The sequence below is a fragment of the Westerdykella ornata genome, assembly GCF_010094085.1.
Source record: "Westerdykella ornata strain CBS 379.55 unplaced genomic scaffold EI97scaffold_6, whole genome shotgun sequence".
In the NCBI taxonomy this organism is placed as follows: domain Eukaryota; kingdom Fungi; phylum Ascomycota; class Dothideomycetes; order Pleosporales; family Sporormiaceae; genus Westerdykella; species Westerdykella ornata.
The window spans coordinates 390,589-405,615 of record NW_022986856.1 but is presented as its reverse complement, the minus strand read 5'-3'; the positions used below and the strand labels follow the sequence as shown (position 1 = coordinate 405,615).

At 54.9% G+C, this 15,027-nt stretch overlaps 3 protein-coding genes across 3 annotated transcripts; all 3 read left to right on the top strand.

Annotated features, from left to right (window-relative positions):
* Positions 1-1,255: 1,255 nt before the first annotated feature.
* On the top strand, positions 1,256-2,048 carry EI97DRAFT_441147 (uncharacterized protein; the record flags this gene model as incomplete). The annotated part of the gene is made up of 2 exons (XM_033799681.1): positions 1,256-1,436; positions 1,564-2,048. The coding sequence occupies 2 exons, from the start codon at positions 1,256-1,258 to the stop codon at positions 2,046-2,048; spliced, it is 666 nt and encodes a 221-aa protein (XP_033655393.1).
* A 1,006-nt stretch (positions 2,049-3,054) lies between these two features.
* On the top strand, positions 3,055-4,362 carry EI97DRAFT_373846 (uncharacterized protein; the record flags this gene model as incomplete). Its single annotated transcript, XM_033795416.1, has 2 exons — positions 3,055-3,370; positions 3,464-4,362. 2 exons carry the CDS (start codon positions 3,055-3,057, stop codon positions 4,360-4,362), a joined length of 1,215 nt encoding a protein of 404 aa, XP_033655392.1.
* Positions 4,363-6,248: 1,886 nt separating this feature from the next.
* On the top strand, positions 6,249-9,875 carry EI97DRAFT_395391 (Het-C-domain-containing protein). The gene is made up of 5 exons (XM_033796319.1): positions 6,249-6,672; positions 6,723-6,745; positions 6,819-6,971; positions 7,019-8,895; positions 8,947-9,875. Exons 1-5 carry the CDS (start codon positions 6,423-6,425, stop codon positions 9,596-9,598), a joined length of 2,955 nt encoding a protein of 984 aa, XP_033655391.1. The 5' UTR covers positions 6,249-6,422; the 3' UTR covers positions 9,599-9,875.
* Positions 9,876-15,027: the final 5,152 nt, after the last annotated feature.

Genomic DNA, 15,027 nt, shown 5'->3' with positions numbered 1-15,027 from the left:
TCCTCCGGCCTGTGTATGCCAAAGCCTGCGGCTCGATAGGCCGGGACCCCTGGCACGCCCGAGATGGCCCTGGTGGTGCTGGTGGTGGACTAGGCGCGAATCCGCGCCGTGCCTTCGCACGGATTCAACGGCTGTAGAAGACTGCAGCCGTCGCACGCAAAGTTGCAAACAGCGGCAGTAATCTAGCTGCTTGACGCTTGACAGGACGCGACCGCCTCGTCGGGCTCGCGGCGATGCTTCTCTTATAAAAGTCACCCCACGGCCCCGACCAAATCCTGTTCCGACGACTCCTTGCCTGCCAATTCCTCAACTCTGAACTCCACCTCTCCTCTCCACCTCTCCACCACTCCGCCAGAGAGGCCTGCATCACAGACAGCTCGCTCGCCTCAAGACAATTCCTCCCTGTCCTGGAACAACTACCCATTCGCTCTCTGCTGTTGTTGTCTGCCTTTCAACCCACTGCCATACTGTCTGCCGTCATTGTTGCAAGACAACGCTCGAAGTTCTGAAGGGTCCATATCCGCCAATCAGAAGCCCCGGAGCTATTCACTTCACCACCCCCACTTCGACACCTCAACGACGCCCTGCGCATCGCAAACGCCGCGCCCACTGTGGACGCCCAGTGCCACCCTCTCCCTCGTCGGCAGCCTGTTCGCTGGCCAACATGTGTACCAAAGTCGTCCATCACTACAGCTGTGGCCATAAGCATGTAGAGAAGGCGCCCTGCGCAACGTCAAGAGGCACCGACTGCGGCACTCTCAACGTCAAGGACATCAAACACGACGAGAAATGTGACGACTGTGATCACTGACAGGTACGCATTCCAGCTTATCGCCATCGGTCCCACCCGGCCCGCTCGCGCATCACATGGTCTGACAAATGCCTTTGCAGTGTGCCACCGCAGACTTTATCCGGACGACACCCTATGACGGCCGGTGGCATGCAAACGGGTGTCAATCGTGGAATCGCATGTAGTTGCTTTCGAGCACGATACCTCCTTCGAAAATTCACAGTCCCGAGGCGCTATCAGCCTCCGCAGGCGGGACTCTGGGCACGACAGACTGCATTTCATGGCGTCACGGACAAAAGTGCAGGCGTTGGCTAGGCATTGGACTCGCCGTCGAGGCACCATGAGCCTGGCGTGAGCCTGGCGTTTGGATACAGGCCGGTTTTGCATAGCACTCGGCATCCTGCTGTGCACTTTTTCCTGTTACTCACTTGGGACTCATTTCTTTGCATTTCATACCCGGGAGAGATGTCCATCCTATCTCTCTCCATCTGCTTCATTTTCCTTTTTCTCAGCTGCTCCGCCATTTCACAGGGAGCCCTCATGCCAGATAGGGCCGGGATACGGTACATGGAAGGAGAGACAAGTATACCGAGTCGAATTAATGTGTGGGCGCCTGAGACGGCTTCCACAAGGGAAGCACTGTTTCGTAAGTGCGCCGTTGCTTGCCCAACAAGGCCCGTCCGTCACCTCCTGTGCAGCTCGTCAGTACCATGTCACTCACACCAATCACCTCCCGCTGATCTACCTGCCCGTTGACAAACTTAAGGCTGCAGATATGCACCACCGTTTCTCGCCAATCGCCCCAACAGGCTGCATATGGCCCTGTCCCGTTGACTGGCACGGTATAAACTACCTCAAATCACCTTATACCAAAGTCACGACAGCCTCATTCGTTATCGATATTGGCTGCACTGTCCAAGAATTGCAATCCTGGCACCTGCGTCTAGGGAGAGTGGACTGTGACGGGAGATGGGGTGGGTGTCCTGGGCTGCGGCGTGATAGGACGTCCAGGGGCGGTATACTATCTCTGCCATGCAGCCCAAGCCAGATCCCTTGGGCAAGGCGACGCTCGCGAACCTGGAAATCACTGTTGAGCTGCATCACGGAAAAAGCGTCAGACGAACGCCCGCTGACGATCCTCCCGCTCCTGCTGGAACGGGCCGCTAGCCACTGCACCGCTCACGAACGATTCGATATCGATGCGTCTTATCCAGCGGAGAAGTCATCTTACAAACGTGCAGACACCCAAGAGTGTTAAATAGAGGGGCTATAGCATCACCCAGGGCCACATATATGTAAGTCATATCTCGTTTCATGCGTTACTGCGGCGAGGCCACTTGTATATGGGACGTTGTGATCTCCATATAGCCGAGTGTGAGGCGTGTATATATCAAACCTGATATAGCTCGATTGGCCTCGACGCTGCTGACCTGCACTCCCCTGCTTCCAGAAGGACTTTCTGGCTGCCTTCTGGGGTTGGGTTGAAGGAAGACCCCCGCAGCAATATCACCAACGTTGCTACAAGGGAGCCCATGACTCCACTCCACTACCTACTGTACGCGGGCCCTTGGGTGTACTGTATGTACTCCGTAGCAGTGAGCAAAACCCTGCACGGCCTGGCCTCGGAGGCGGACTTGTGTGAAGAAGTCGACCCATGTCCCGCATCAAAGTCGCCCATGGCCGTTTTTAATAAATCTGCCTTGCGACAGTATAAGTACCATGCACGCAGCGTCTACCGCCGCGGACCCCTACCCTAGCCGCGTCGATAGATGCGCCTCGTTTCGCTTGCACGTTGCCTTTCACCAGGGCTCTCGTTCGTCGCGCAATCTGTCTGCAGGTTTTAGTTAGCCAGCTACATACTACATAGTGAGTACATATGCACGCGGCATGCGGCTCTGCTTTGCTTCGCGTTTCTTTATTTGGGTGCTTCCCCGATAGACTACCTAGGTAGAAGCTTTCTTGCTGAGAACGTGACCTGAGAACTCGAGATGGCGGCTTGCGTGGATCGCTTTCCGCGCGGCGTCCGGCAAGGGGCTGCGAACTGGTTTCTACTCCGTACAAATCCATGTCGTGACCCTTGATCAATCTGAGAAGGGGCATGGGGAGAGCGTTCAGGATTTGATATGGGGGGTCGAGGGGTCACGGGTGGTGTTGCGCGGCACCTCAACCTCTTCCACGCGAGCTCGGTTCGCTTGCTGGCGGTCCCCAGGAGGCTACCATGACATCCTCCTCCGTTTAACCACAACACTCCGTGTCAGATACCGATGTCCATCGACATCAACTGGGAGACGCTCACCGGCGGGGCCGACGGCATTGCTCGTGCCGAGACGATTCGAGCCTTCATTCACGACCGATTCCAGCAGATAACGTTGCCTCGTTTTATCCGATCCGTCCACGTTCATTCGTTCGACTTTGGCAGCGTGCCTCCTGAAATTGAAATCAAAGATATCTGCGACCCTCTACCAGACTTTTACGAGGAAGATGAAGATTACCCAGATGGCGAGGACCGAGAGGATCCTTGTCCCGACGAGCAACGTGACCAGCGTAATGAACTCCCTCCCCGCACCGTGAAGGACCGCCGTAAAGAGTCGACCGAGAGAGCCGCTCGGGATGCCGAAGGGCCTCCCACGCCTTCACTTCCTTCGCGATCAGCACCTCCCTACGTCACCGGAGCACCTGGGTTGCGCTCGTCGCTCGCGTTGCCCGACCAAATTGGTAATCCTCTCCTACCCAGAGCATCAACCCCCGGGATTCCTGGAGGCACTTCAAACATCAATTACTTTCACCTTCCACTTAGCGCAGGACTGTCTGGATCTACTACCCCTCTGGCGGCTGTTGCGGGAGCTCAACTTCAAGGATGGCCGGACTATCTCCATGGCCGCCCGACAACGCCTACCAACATGCGTCTCCGCAACGTCGCGTCATTTGGCTCTCTGACATTAACTCCCCAGTCGAATCCGGACCCCAGCACAAGACCCTCCTCTCAGCACCAACAAATCAATCCTTCAAGAAGGAACTCGGTTGCGGATTCCACCGGGCCACACTCGGACGATGGCTCTGCTGGCACACCATCTGTCTCACCACCTCGCATGCGCGAAAAAAGCCCGGAGGATGTCCAAGTAGTAGCGCATGTACAGTACTCTGGGGACATCAAATTATCGCTCACAGCAGAGATATTACTTGATTATCCGATGCCGAGCTTCGTGGGCATACCGCTCAAGTTGAACATCTCCGGGCTAACCTTTAACGGTGTGGCCATCCTGGCGTACATCAAGAAAAGAGCACATTTCTGCTTCTTGTCCCCCGAGGATGCCCATGCACTGGTGGGCGCTGAGGCAAATGACGACTCCTTGCAAGCCGATTCGCCCTTTCCACATCAGCGGGACAGTCAACGACCCCGGATTGGCGGACTTCTCGAGCACATCAAGGTCGAGAGTGAAATCGGCGGAAAAGGTGACGGCAAACAAGTCCTCAAGAATGTTGGCAAAGTGGAGTCTTTTGTGTTGGAGCAGGTTAGGCGCATCTTTGAGGACGAGTTCGTCTACCCAAGCTTTTGGACATTCCTAGTTTGATCTCCGCCTGAGCCGATCGGGTCGAAATTCTCCGCGCCAACTGACTCTGGTAAAGTTGCAATGGTGAGAGGTAGTGTAGCAATGATAATGGTGTCGCTGACCAGTCATCTGCAGCCTTGCACGGCCATGAACCGGAGAAGGCAATGACAGCTACACATTAAACGCAGTGAGACGGGAGCAGTTGGGCAACCTGCAGCTGTCACTCCCATCTGGCGGGACTTTGCGGAACCCTGAGGAGATACCGACAGGTACAAACCCCCCTTGGGCCTAGATCTCCTCTCGCGAAGTCGCACGCACATCAGGGCTTTCCCTTGCCAGTGGGAAATCATGTTACAGCGCAGAAGCAAACGTAACACAACAGGAGTCTCCCTTTTGGGCAGTTCGTACGCCTCACGCGGAGTACCTAGGTCTCTTGGGTTGTCATTTATGCCCAAGAACAGGCACAAATGTAAACAAAGTTTTTTGACATGTTCAAATTAGGGTTGGCAGTTACTATCATGGTTACTAACAGCGGACGTCAGGCCATATCTGCATCACAGAGAAATGGTACAGCATTACACCATGTCGCTTGGGTCTGCTCTGTTTGCCCTCTTTCGTTATCTCCACGTCGAATCGGTCCTGGAAGCCTGCCATGGGGGGGAATCACATTTCCGCCTCGCATGCCTGTTCGGTCGTCTCCCAATGTACCTTGGGTTGAGCAACATTTCTTGTCCATCATGTGCACAGTGGACCCTCCGGCCGCAGTGACCCCCTCTCGGCCAGCTGCATCCTGCCCAAGTACTCCCGCAATTCCAGTTCCCGCCACGACGGTTCCGCCAGTGGGCCTCTGTCTGTGCTATAGCCTTGCGTCGTCCATCCCTCGCGCCTCGCGCACATGATTGTCGCAGGACCACTACTACCACCGGCTCCTTTGGCACGTCACTGTCCACTGTCAAAACGCTCGACCATCAACAAGATGCCATCGCCTCGTTGCAGCAGCATAATGCAACAGCCCATGCAACACTGCACCTCCATCCGACTACTTGCAGCGAGCCTGTTGAGAACCCCCCCAGGGATCAACCTTCGGTATTGATTGCGCTTCTCGCCCTGAGATATGAAATTTAGATTTCCCAGGGCCCCCCATCGCGTACGTTGGGCATTCCTATTCTTAGAAAAGAAGAGGGGGGAACTGAGCGAGAAGATAATAAAGGGTCAAGGTGGGTACGTATACGTACGCTGCCCACAGACGAGGGCACGCTGGCGCGTCCAGTCCTTTATCAAGAGCCCAGTGTAGGGTCGCCTCGTAATTATCACATATAGGTCCCAGGGGCTATAACTCCCCAGGGTGAACTTCGGGGAAAGGCGGGCGCAAGCAGGGTGGGTCCCCTAATCTATCGTCCCCCTCTGCGACAGGAGCTGCGAGTACAATTATCCTGGATGCTCTCCGACTGTTTGTCTGGTTCCGATCGTTGAGATTTGATTATTCGCACAGGCTTGTCGCGATGCCACGCATTTTAGAGATTAAGTTGATTGGTTGGAGGTGAAACGCACGTGAAGGGGGATTTTAGATATATATATATATAATTCAGAGGTTTGGCGGATGAGTCTAGCCAGCGCTACCCACTTGGTAGCGAGGTGGGAAATGTCATCGCTGAATTTTCCCGTCTGGCTTTGAGTTGCAGCAGTTTTGGTTGGCGTCCATCTATCTACCGAGACAAGCGGAAGAGGCTTCGGACGGGGAGGCTTCCGAAATGGGCCCTTACGCCCTAGGCTTATGTCCAAGGTTGCGCTGAAGGTCACGTGCACTAAAATTCACCAGCCACAGCGCCACATCTCTGCGCCGCAAGTGGCTGAGCGCTGGACAACAAAATCCCCTCATTATGTCATCGTACGACCCCTCGCCAGCATCAACGTCCCCTCGCCCCACCATCAGCTCGGCGTTAGCTGAAACAAGCTTTACCGCACTACTCTAACAGCAGCTCCCCTTTCCATTCCCCCTCACCAAATCGCCTCTTCCTCAATAACCCAAGCTTCTCCAAACTTTCCAGAGTTTCTCACCTATAGCTAAGCACTCCGGCACCATGCCACCTCCCAAACTCCCTTTCAGCAGCAGCAACCTCCTCCTCCCATGCCTCATCCTCCTCATCTTCTGGGCCCGGCCGACCGCCGCCTTTGGCGCGGGAAACATCGCGTCGATGGCGAAGATTGAGGGGCAGAACTGGAGACACGGGGATATCGAGGATACGCTGCTGACTTTGCTGATTTCCTCGAGGACGGGGAAGAAGTTTAGTAAGATGGACGTCAAGAGGGTTTATTTTGGGAATTGGCTGAGTGAGTACCTGTACCTTGTTGTGGTAGTGAGTATAGGCTGATTAGTGTAGGGGACTATTCGCAGGCTGTTGATGTAGGTTTGTCTCCTGGAGAGCTCGAGTGAGGGAATGATTCTGGTTTGAATGGGGTGCTAATATTCGTGTTAGGTTGGAACCGTCAAGTTTGTCTCTGCGGAGGCTATTCGTATCTTGCTTTGGGTCTTGGGCTTCTTGAGCTTTGGCTACGGAACCAAGGAATTTGAAGTCACACGAGAGCGTCTCGGCTGCTACAGACCGGAGGAGCACATCGACAATCCGAAGGTCAGTATATCTGTTATGTGGCATCGGCTCCATACTAACAACTGCAGGACTATGCCGATAATGTCGATGCCCGCCAATATGATCGTCGCCTGCGTGGACCCGTGGACGAGAGACGCGAACTGAGTGTCGACGAACGGAATGGACTGAAGAATTATATCGCATCGGAAGACCTTGGTATTACCACCTCTGCAGGCATGGTCCGGAACCTGCTTCGTCAATGTATCGACCTTGGACGCCGCTCTGGAGGACGTGGCCCTGACTTCTACGAGGCTCTGCGACTCCTTGGGACCGCTTGCCACTGTCTGGAGGACTACTCGGCCCACTCCAACTACACTGAGCTTGCACTGATTGAGCTGGGCGAGCATAATGTCTTTCCCCATGTGGGCCGCAATGCCCAGTTCCGTGTGCAGGGCGCTCGTGGTCCTGTCTATCCTGTTGTCACCGGTACTTTTGGTGGTGTCGACTTCTTGCACAGCGTTATGGGAGAGCTCTCTGATAAAGCTACCCAATCGGAAATTCAAGAGCTCGAGGGTGCCATTTCCGATGCCGGCAGGAAGAAGAATAAAAGCCAGATCAAAGAACTCCTCGCCCAACTGCCTGAGGGTGTCTTTGGCGGGAAAGACGAAGCTGGCAAAGCTGATGAACTCGAAAACAACGCCAGCGCTGCCGCTATGGGCAACATGCACATCAGCCCGAAAGAGCCTGAGGCCTTCACCCAGCAGTTGGACGAACTCGTCAAGCAGATCTATCCTATCATGGAGTTCCATGACGAGGTTATGCAGGGCATTTCCGAGTTCATCGAGAAGATCCCCATTCTGCCCGAGCTTCTCGAAAACCTTCAGGAGCAGCTGAACGTCTTCGTTTTCAGCCTTCTCGCTCCCTATGTTCTCCCCATCATCGACCAGGTTAAGACGGAGTTGGAGACTGGCTCTTCGGAAGTCATCCAGAGCTCTCGCCAGGCGCAGCACATCGTCTTCAACGATGACTACTCCACCGACCCCACGCACAGCATGTTGTCCAAGGACCATTTCAGCAACGTGCTCAACGAACCTGCCGGACGCGTCGCATCTGAAGTCCTGAAGTGGGCCGTCCCGCAGATTGTGCAGTGCTGGGACGATGAACGTGTTGATGCTGAGCGCACCATCCATCGCATCATCAATGGAGTGTTCCACCACCCTGCGCTTTACCGCTATGGGGAAGATGGGGCTGCTGAGGGCCGCGCCATCATGTTCCGCACCGTGGAGAACTGGTGGAATAGCCTCTCTGAGCGTGCCAAAGACGACCTGCGCGACAAGCTGAGCCGCGACGGCGTGCAGAACGGACGTAACCACAAGCCGGGCGTACACGATAAGGGCCACGGCTGCGGCAAGCCTCTCGGTATGGCGAACTCCTTCTCCGGCATGACTGGTGGGAAGGGCGGGAAGAACGACCCCTTCCAGAAGGTCAGCAAAGAGGCTGGCAAGATTGCCGGTGAGGCGGTCGGCGGGGGTGCCATTGGCGGTATCGTCGGTGGGCTTGTTGGGGCCATTGGAGGAAGCCTTCTAGGCGATGCATTCGGCGGCGAGGAGAAGAAGAGTAAGAAGAGCGAGAAGTATGGAGAGGAAGGGTCGTATACCCAGTCGTACTCGGAGTCGGGACATCATAAGAAGAAGTCCCGGGATGATTCGGAGCGATACGGCCAGGCGGAGTATCGCGAGACGCAGTATCCGAGTGGTGGGCGTAAGGAGGAGTTTTCGAGATATGAGCGCGACGAGAGAGCGGGCTCGTACGGGTATCAGCAGACGGTCGAGACGACGGGGTATGCCGGATCTGGAGGATATGAGAGGCATGAAGAGCGCAGGTATGAGCGTGGTGACGAGTGGCGATCGGAAGACAAGCGCGAGGGATTCGATGGTCGTGGGGAGTACTACAAGGAGGAGAAGAAGTGGGTCCCTCCATTTTCGAACCCGCTGTGGCTATGCTAACACTCTGGCAGGAAACACGGCAAGAAGGACAAGTATGGCCGCGAGTACTCTGAAGAAGAAGAGTCCAACGACGAAGACGACTACGAGAAGCGCCGCAAGAAAGAGCAGAAGAAGCGCGAGAAGGAAGAGAAGAAGAAGTACAAGAAGCAAGACGAGGACTCGGACGACGAGTATAACCGTCGTGGTGGCGGCGGAAGTGGTGGATATGGCGGCGACTATGGTCGTCGTAGGTCCCGCTCGAGGTCCAAGGAGCGCAAGAAGAAGAGTCCGAGCCCGAGGAGGAGGTCGGGTGAGTACTCAGGTGGATATGGAGGGCAGAGGAGTGGAGGGTATCAGAGTGCGTATGGGGAGGAGAGGAGGTACGGTGAGGGCCAGGGTGGTGGTTATGGGGGCGGATATAGCGGTGGCCGTGAGGAATATGGGCGTGAAGAATATGGAAGTGGACGGCAGGAGTATGGTTCCGGTGGTTATGGCTCGGGAGGTGGAGGGTATGGAGCGTCTGGTGGTTATGGCGCTGGTGGTGGGTACCAGGAGGAGTCGTATGGTGGGGAGCGGCGCCGCGACGAAGATGAATACGGCGGCTCTGGAGGGTATGGGTCGGGCTATCAGCAAGGTGGAGGGTATGGTGGCGGTGGGGATTACGAGTACGAGAGGAGGTATTAGGGATCAAATGGTCGGAGTCGGGGCGGTTCCTGAGTGACCTGCGCACCTCTGTCTGCCCTGTGGGCATGAGACGATGATCTCAGGTTATTTAGCCAGCGAGTCTGCGAGCGGGTAAGGCAACTGAATGGGAATTTCCTTCTTCATGGTCCGTCAGGGGAATTAATTGGCTCGATTCTCTCATGACGGTTCAGAGTGACGGCATTTGTCAATTGGTTCGTAACATGAATGTGCCATATGCTGATATATGCGTGAGTGATGGAGGCTATAGCTTTTACATACAGTACGCTTGCTTGACTTTTCGTAGACATAATAATGGATGCGAAGAGGAAGGAGATTATGGCTCCTATGAAGGACGTCCACCACCAATACCATAATGCAACCAACGACCAAGGACCAACCCAGACCGAATCAGCATCCCTCCCAAGACCGAATGGCAACAGAAACCTACCGCCAACCAAAAGCAAAGAACTACGAAGTCCGGCTATACACTGGCCGTTCAGTCGGACGTGCAAATTTTCGAACCCGCACTAGTTCTATTGAGAAATAAAAGGATACTCTCCCTTACCCCCTACCCCCTACCCTCCACCTACCTACTTCCTCTCTCCCTCCTTTCCCCTCCGCCGAGACCAAATAACCTCCTCATCCCACCCCAACCCCCTCCCGCACTCGTCCTCCTGGTCGACGGCCGCCGCAGCGTATGTCGACTTCCGAAGATGCTGCTCCTCGTGCTGACGCTGGCGATGCTGGTGCCGGTGCTGGTGGTGCTCTGCTGAGGTCCATAGGGAGCGGTTTGCGTGGTTGTGGTGGTAGTTGTTGGAAGTTGGGACGCGGAGCCAGACGAAGGTGGTGGTTGGGGGTTAGATAGGGAGGAGTAGAAGCGGGTGGGTCGGGGATGTGGTTTGGGGGATCGAGGTGGGGATGGAGAGTGAGGGACTGGAACGTCGTCTGGTGCTTCGGCTTGGGTTTCTTGAGAGCGGCGTTCTTCAAGGAGGGGCAGGGAATGTGTGGGTGAAACGCGCGAGGAGGACGAGGAGGAGGGCGGGCGGAACGGTTGGGAGGTGCGTGGGGTTCGTGGCTCCTCCGGCGGTGTCGTTGTTGCTGTCGTTCCGGGAGTACTTTGGGCAGTAAGGAATGACGGTGTGGCGGATGAGCTGGGGGTAGTCGGAGCCCGCTTTTGCAGGACGGCGTGTTGCTTTTGTCTGTGAAATGTGTTAGTAAAGTCCGTCTTAATCACAGCTGAAGGAAGAACTCACGGCGGCGGAATCCCCTCCAAATCGTGCTTCCTACTAAGGGGCTTTCCGGGCCCGGCCACGACGACTCCTTCTCCCTCCATTCTGTCGTCGGTTTCCTCCTGTTCCCCTTCACCATAGGGTTGCACAACACTGTCCCGTTTTATACCTCTAACATGCTGCCCCGCTGGCTTGGATTCCTCACTTAGAGACTGCAATTGCTGGGTCTCCGCCCTAAGCCTGACGAGAACTTCCTCCAGCGCATGTTTGTCCTTCCTTAGCGTATTAACTTCTTCCTCCAATTCCTTTAGGCTCTGCACGAACTCGGTACGACTGGCGCTGAGTCCGGCGATCTCGGCGTCCTTGCCGCTGAGGCTGGACAAAAGTCGCTGTTCCTTGGATTCGAGCGTAGAGAGATGTGCGCTTTGTTCCTCGAGTTTGCTGCGCAGGGATGCATTCTCATTTCTGAGGGTATCGAGCTCCTTTACTTGGGTAGAGAGTCGATTCTTATATTCGCCCTTGATTTCTTCGAGCGCAGCGAGCTTCCCTTCCGACTCCTTGACCAACTCAACAAGCCGCGTTTCGCTCACTTGCGCCGCCTCCTCCGCAATCCCCACATCCCGCTCCATCTTCTCCAGGAAGCCGCTTAAACGCTCATTGCTCTCCTTTACGGCTTTGAGTTGCGCCTCCGTGGCGGCGAGGCGCTGGCCCATCTCCTCCTCCCTCACGACGTAGTTCTTGCATTTCTGCTGCAGGGTTTCAATTTTCGATTCGGCCTTTTGAAACTTGGCTGTCGCGATCTTGGTCTCGGATCCCGTTTCCGCGAGGCGCGTTTGCGCGTGGTGGAGATCTGTTTCGATTCTGTCGTTGTGGGTTGACAGCTCCTGGAGGCGGCCGCCCATTTCGGCCTTGCAGGTGCGTAACTCATGGAGCTCTTTACGCATATCTGACGCGCATGATTGCGATGTGTGCAACTCTTCCTGGGCTTTTGTCAACGAGGTTTCCAGAGTCGCGACTTTATTCTTGTACTCCTTCTCTATAGCCTCGGACCGTGCCAAAGCCTCTGCTTTCGCTGCCAGGACATGCTTTAAATGCTCGTCAACGCCCTTTTTCGCGCGTTCCATCTGGATGATTCGCTCTTGCAGCTCATTCTCTGACTTGTTAGACTGGATTAGGCGATCCTGGAACTCGGACAGTAGATACTTCCTCCTATCTTCCGAATCGCGGGCTTCTTCCAGCTGGTCCTGGAGTTCGACAATGGACCAGGTCAGCACGGCAATCTGCTCGAGGTTCGCCTGCTCTTCCTTCTCGCTCTCGATAGCGGCCCGCTTTTCCAATTCGAGAAGAGCTTGTAAACTCTGCTTTGCTTCGTCGTTCAACTGCCCAAGCCGTTGAACCTCCCGCTGCAGATCCGACTTTTCCTGTTCAGCGGACTCGAGCTCCTTTCGTAACTCGTCCATGGCCACCTCCATGGCTAGTACCTCGTTCTTTGAACTCTGAACATCCATGTATAGTTCAGAATTTGCCCGCTGGGTCTCGGTGATTCGTTCTCGCAGCGAAGAATTCTCCTTCCTGGACCGATCGAGCTCGTTCTGAACTGTCCGAATCTGCTCACGCAGCTCGCTCATCGAGCCTTCCGCTACACGGACTCCTTGCTTGAGCGACATATTCTCCTTTTCGGACTCCTTGAGTTGGGAGATGGCAGTCTGGAGTTCCTGCTCAATCTTGGCCTTGGAGTCTTGAGCGTAGTTCAGAGAAGCCTGAAGTGACTCCGTCGCATTTTTGGCCTCTTGCAACTCCTGTCGGACAGTCTTGTAGGCCCCCTGTAAACTATCCTGAGCCTCATTGGCTCGATTCACTTCTGTTTGCAGATTTGACTGCGACGCTTCCAACCTCTTCACTTCTTCACGAAGGTCGAGGATAGTCTTCTCAAGAGAAGCAGAGCGATCGCCATGGGTGCCCAAATCTCCTCGCAACGTCTCAGTCACTTTTGTCATGTCCTCCAACTCCATTTTCAGCGACGATTTCTCGTGCCGCAGTTCCTTAATCTCCTCCTCCAGCTTGGACATACTCTGATGCGCACCAGCCAGCTTCTCATGGTTTCTGTGCAGGTCGGTTCGTAGATTCTCGTGAAAGGTGGTCAAGACCTTGAGTTCGGCCTCTGTCCTATCCTTATTTTCAGTCTCCTTCTGTAGCTTCTCTTGCGTCTTCCTGAGCGTTTGCTCCTGGGCCGCCTTGACGAGTTGGGTACGCTCTAGCTCCAGTTGAAGGTGCTTGATGGCGTCCTTTGCAACGGCTAGCTTATTCTCGAGCGTCTCGATGTCGGCGCTATGATTTCGCACTTTCGCCAGTGCAGCCTCTGCCTCTTTTCTCAGCTCTTCGGAGGCTTTCAGGTCGTCACGGAGAAATTCCGCTTCCTGGTTAGCTGAATGGAGTTTGTCGGAGGTCTCTTTGAGCTGTTGCTCCAACGATCCTACGCTTTGTTCTAGCTTGCCCACGTATTCGTTGTTCTCGAACTCTTTACCCGCCTCATCTCCAGCACCTTGATAGGAAAGACTCTCGCGTCGGACGACTTCCAGTTCATTCTCAGCCTGCTTGCGCAGATTCTCAGAGGTCTTGAGACCGTCGCGCAGGAGAGATCCTTCCGTCCGCAAGGATTTGATCTTTTCCGTATATTTCTGGATTTGGCCCTCCAAAGACGCCACTTTTTGCTCCAGTATGCTCACGGCATCCCTCTTGTTTCCCGCGATCCCTTCCAATCTCGAGCGGCTCCCGTCATGGTCACAAATTTGGCGCTCCTCTGACTCGTTGATTTTCTTCTTCAGCAGAGTGGCTTCGTCTTCCAGCTCATTGATGCTTGTTTCCAGCGTGCTTATGATATTCTGACGTTCGAGAAGCGTCTCGTCGAGCTCGGCGTGAGACTTGTGCAGAAATCCGATTTCGTCAGAACCGGCCGCCTTCGTCTCTTCGAGCTCCTTAAGCGCTTCGCTTTTCTTGTCGAGTTGGGACTTTAGCTCGTTCTCCGACTTCTGCGCCTCGAAAAGCTGAGATCGCACCGAACGGATGGTACTGTCACTGTCTGCTTTGTGCTTCTCCAAGCTGATTATACGCAACCGATATCCGTCCATCTCTTCATTGGCAGCTTTTTGGCTGTTCTGAAGCGTTTTGGCCTTTTGCTTGCTTCGCAAACACTCAGACTGCAATGCCTCAACGCGGTCTCGGCATGCGATGAGAGCCTGCTCTATTTCGCAACGGGCGTGTTCCATTTGTTCGTCGAACACATGCATGTAGTCTCCGCTATATGGAAGTCCAACATAGTCCCACAACCCAGTCAGGTCGTTTGCTTGTGTAGTATCCTGCGGTCCTGATTGTAGGCCTTCGTGCCCGAGCGGGTGTGATGATGCGGTCTTCGAGAGCCGTTTCTTCTTGGAACGTTTCCGAGTCTTGAGGTTTGGTGAGGCGTCTAAGCAAAAGCCGGAATTAGTACGGTTCGAACCTCAGCCAAATCGGGACCTACATTGCCGCGTCAACCTCGAAGCAGTCTCCAGAATCTGTAAAGTCTGCCTTGTCCTCTGCTCTCCCTCCTGCAAACTCTGCTTGAGTCTCTCAATCCTCTTCTCCTTGACACATATATTCGCCGCCAACCTAAAAGCTAACCGTCTCAGCGAAGCCAGCGAAGCATCTGCCCGCGCCGCGGCAAGCTCCCGTTCCTTGACCTCCAAACGCAATGCATCGCGCTGCTTCGCAACCAGGGAGAAATGGGCCCATCCAGAGATGGGCGTAAACAGCTCGACATTCGCCTCGGGGGCGGACACCTTGCTGTCTCTGCGCTCGGGAATTTTGGGACTCTCGGATCGCGAACGGGCAAAGTCGAAGAGGAGACTTTCTGTGACGGAACTGTCCAGTCCTGGAATCGGTGATAGGGATCGATCCATTCGGGATATTGAGGCTGGCAGGATGTTTTCGAAGCCAGTGGTGGAGTGAGAGCGATCATGGCCCTCGTCTTCTTCTGGGTTCACAGTCTCTGGAGGTATGTTGAGGAAGCTCATGGCGATGGGCGAACGAATAGGTTGGATGCTAGAGCCGCGAAGGAGAGCTGGGGTTCTATTGGTAGCAGTACACACGCAATTCGCTGTATTGTTGATGGCTCGATGCCAATTCGTAGGATGACGTGGTGAGCTGTGAGGGGGCCCGAGGATA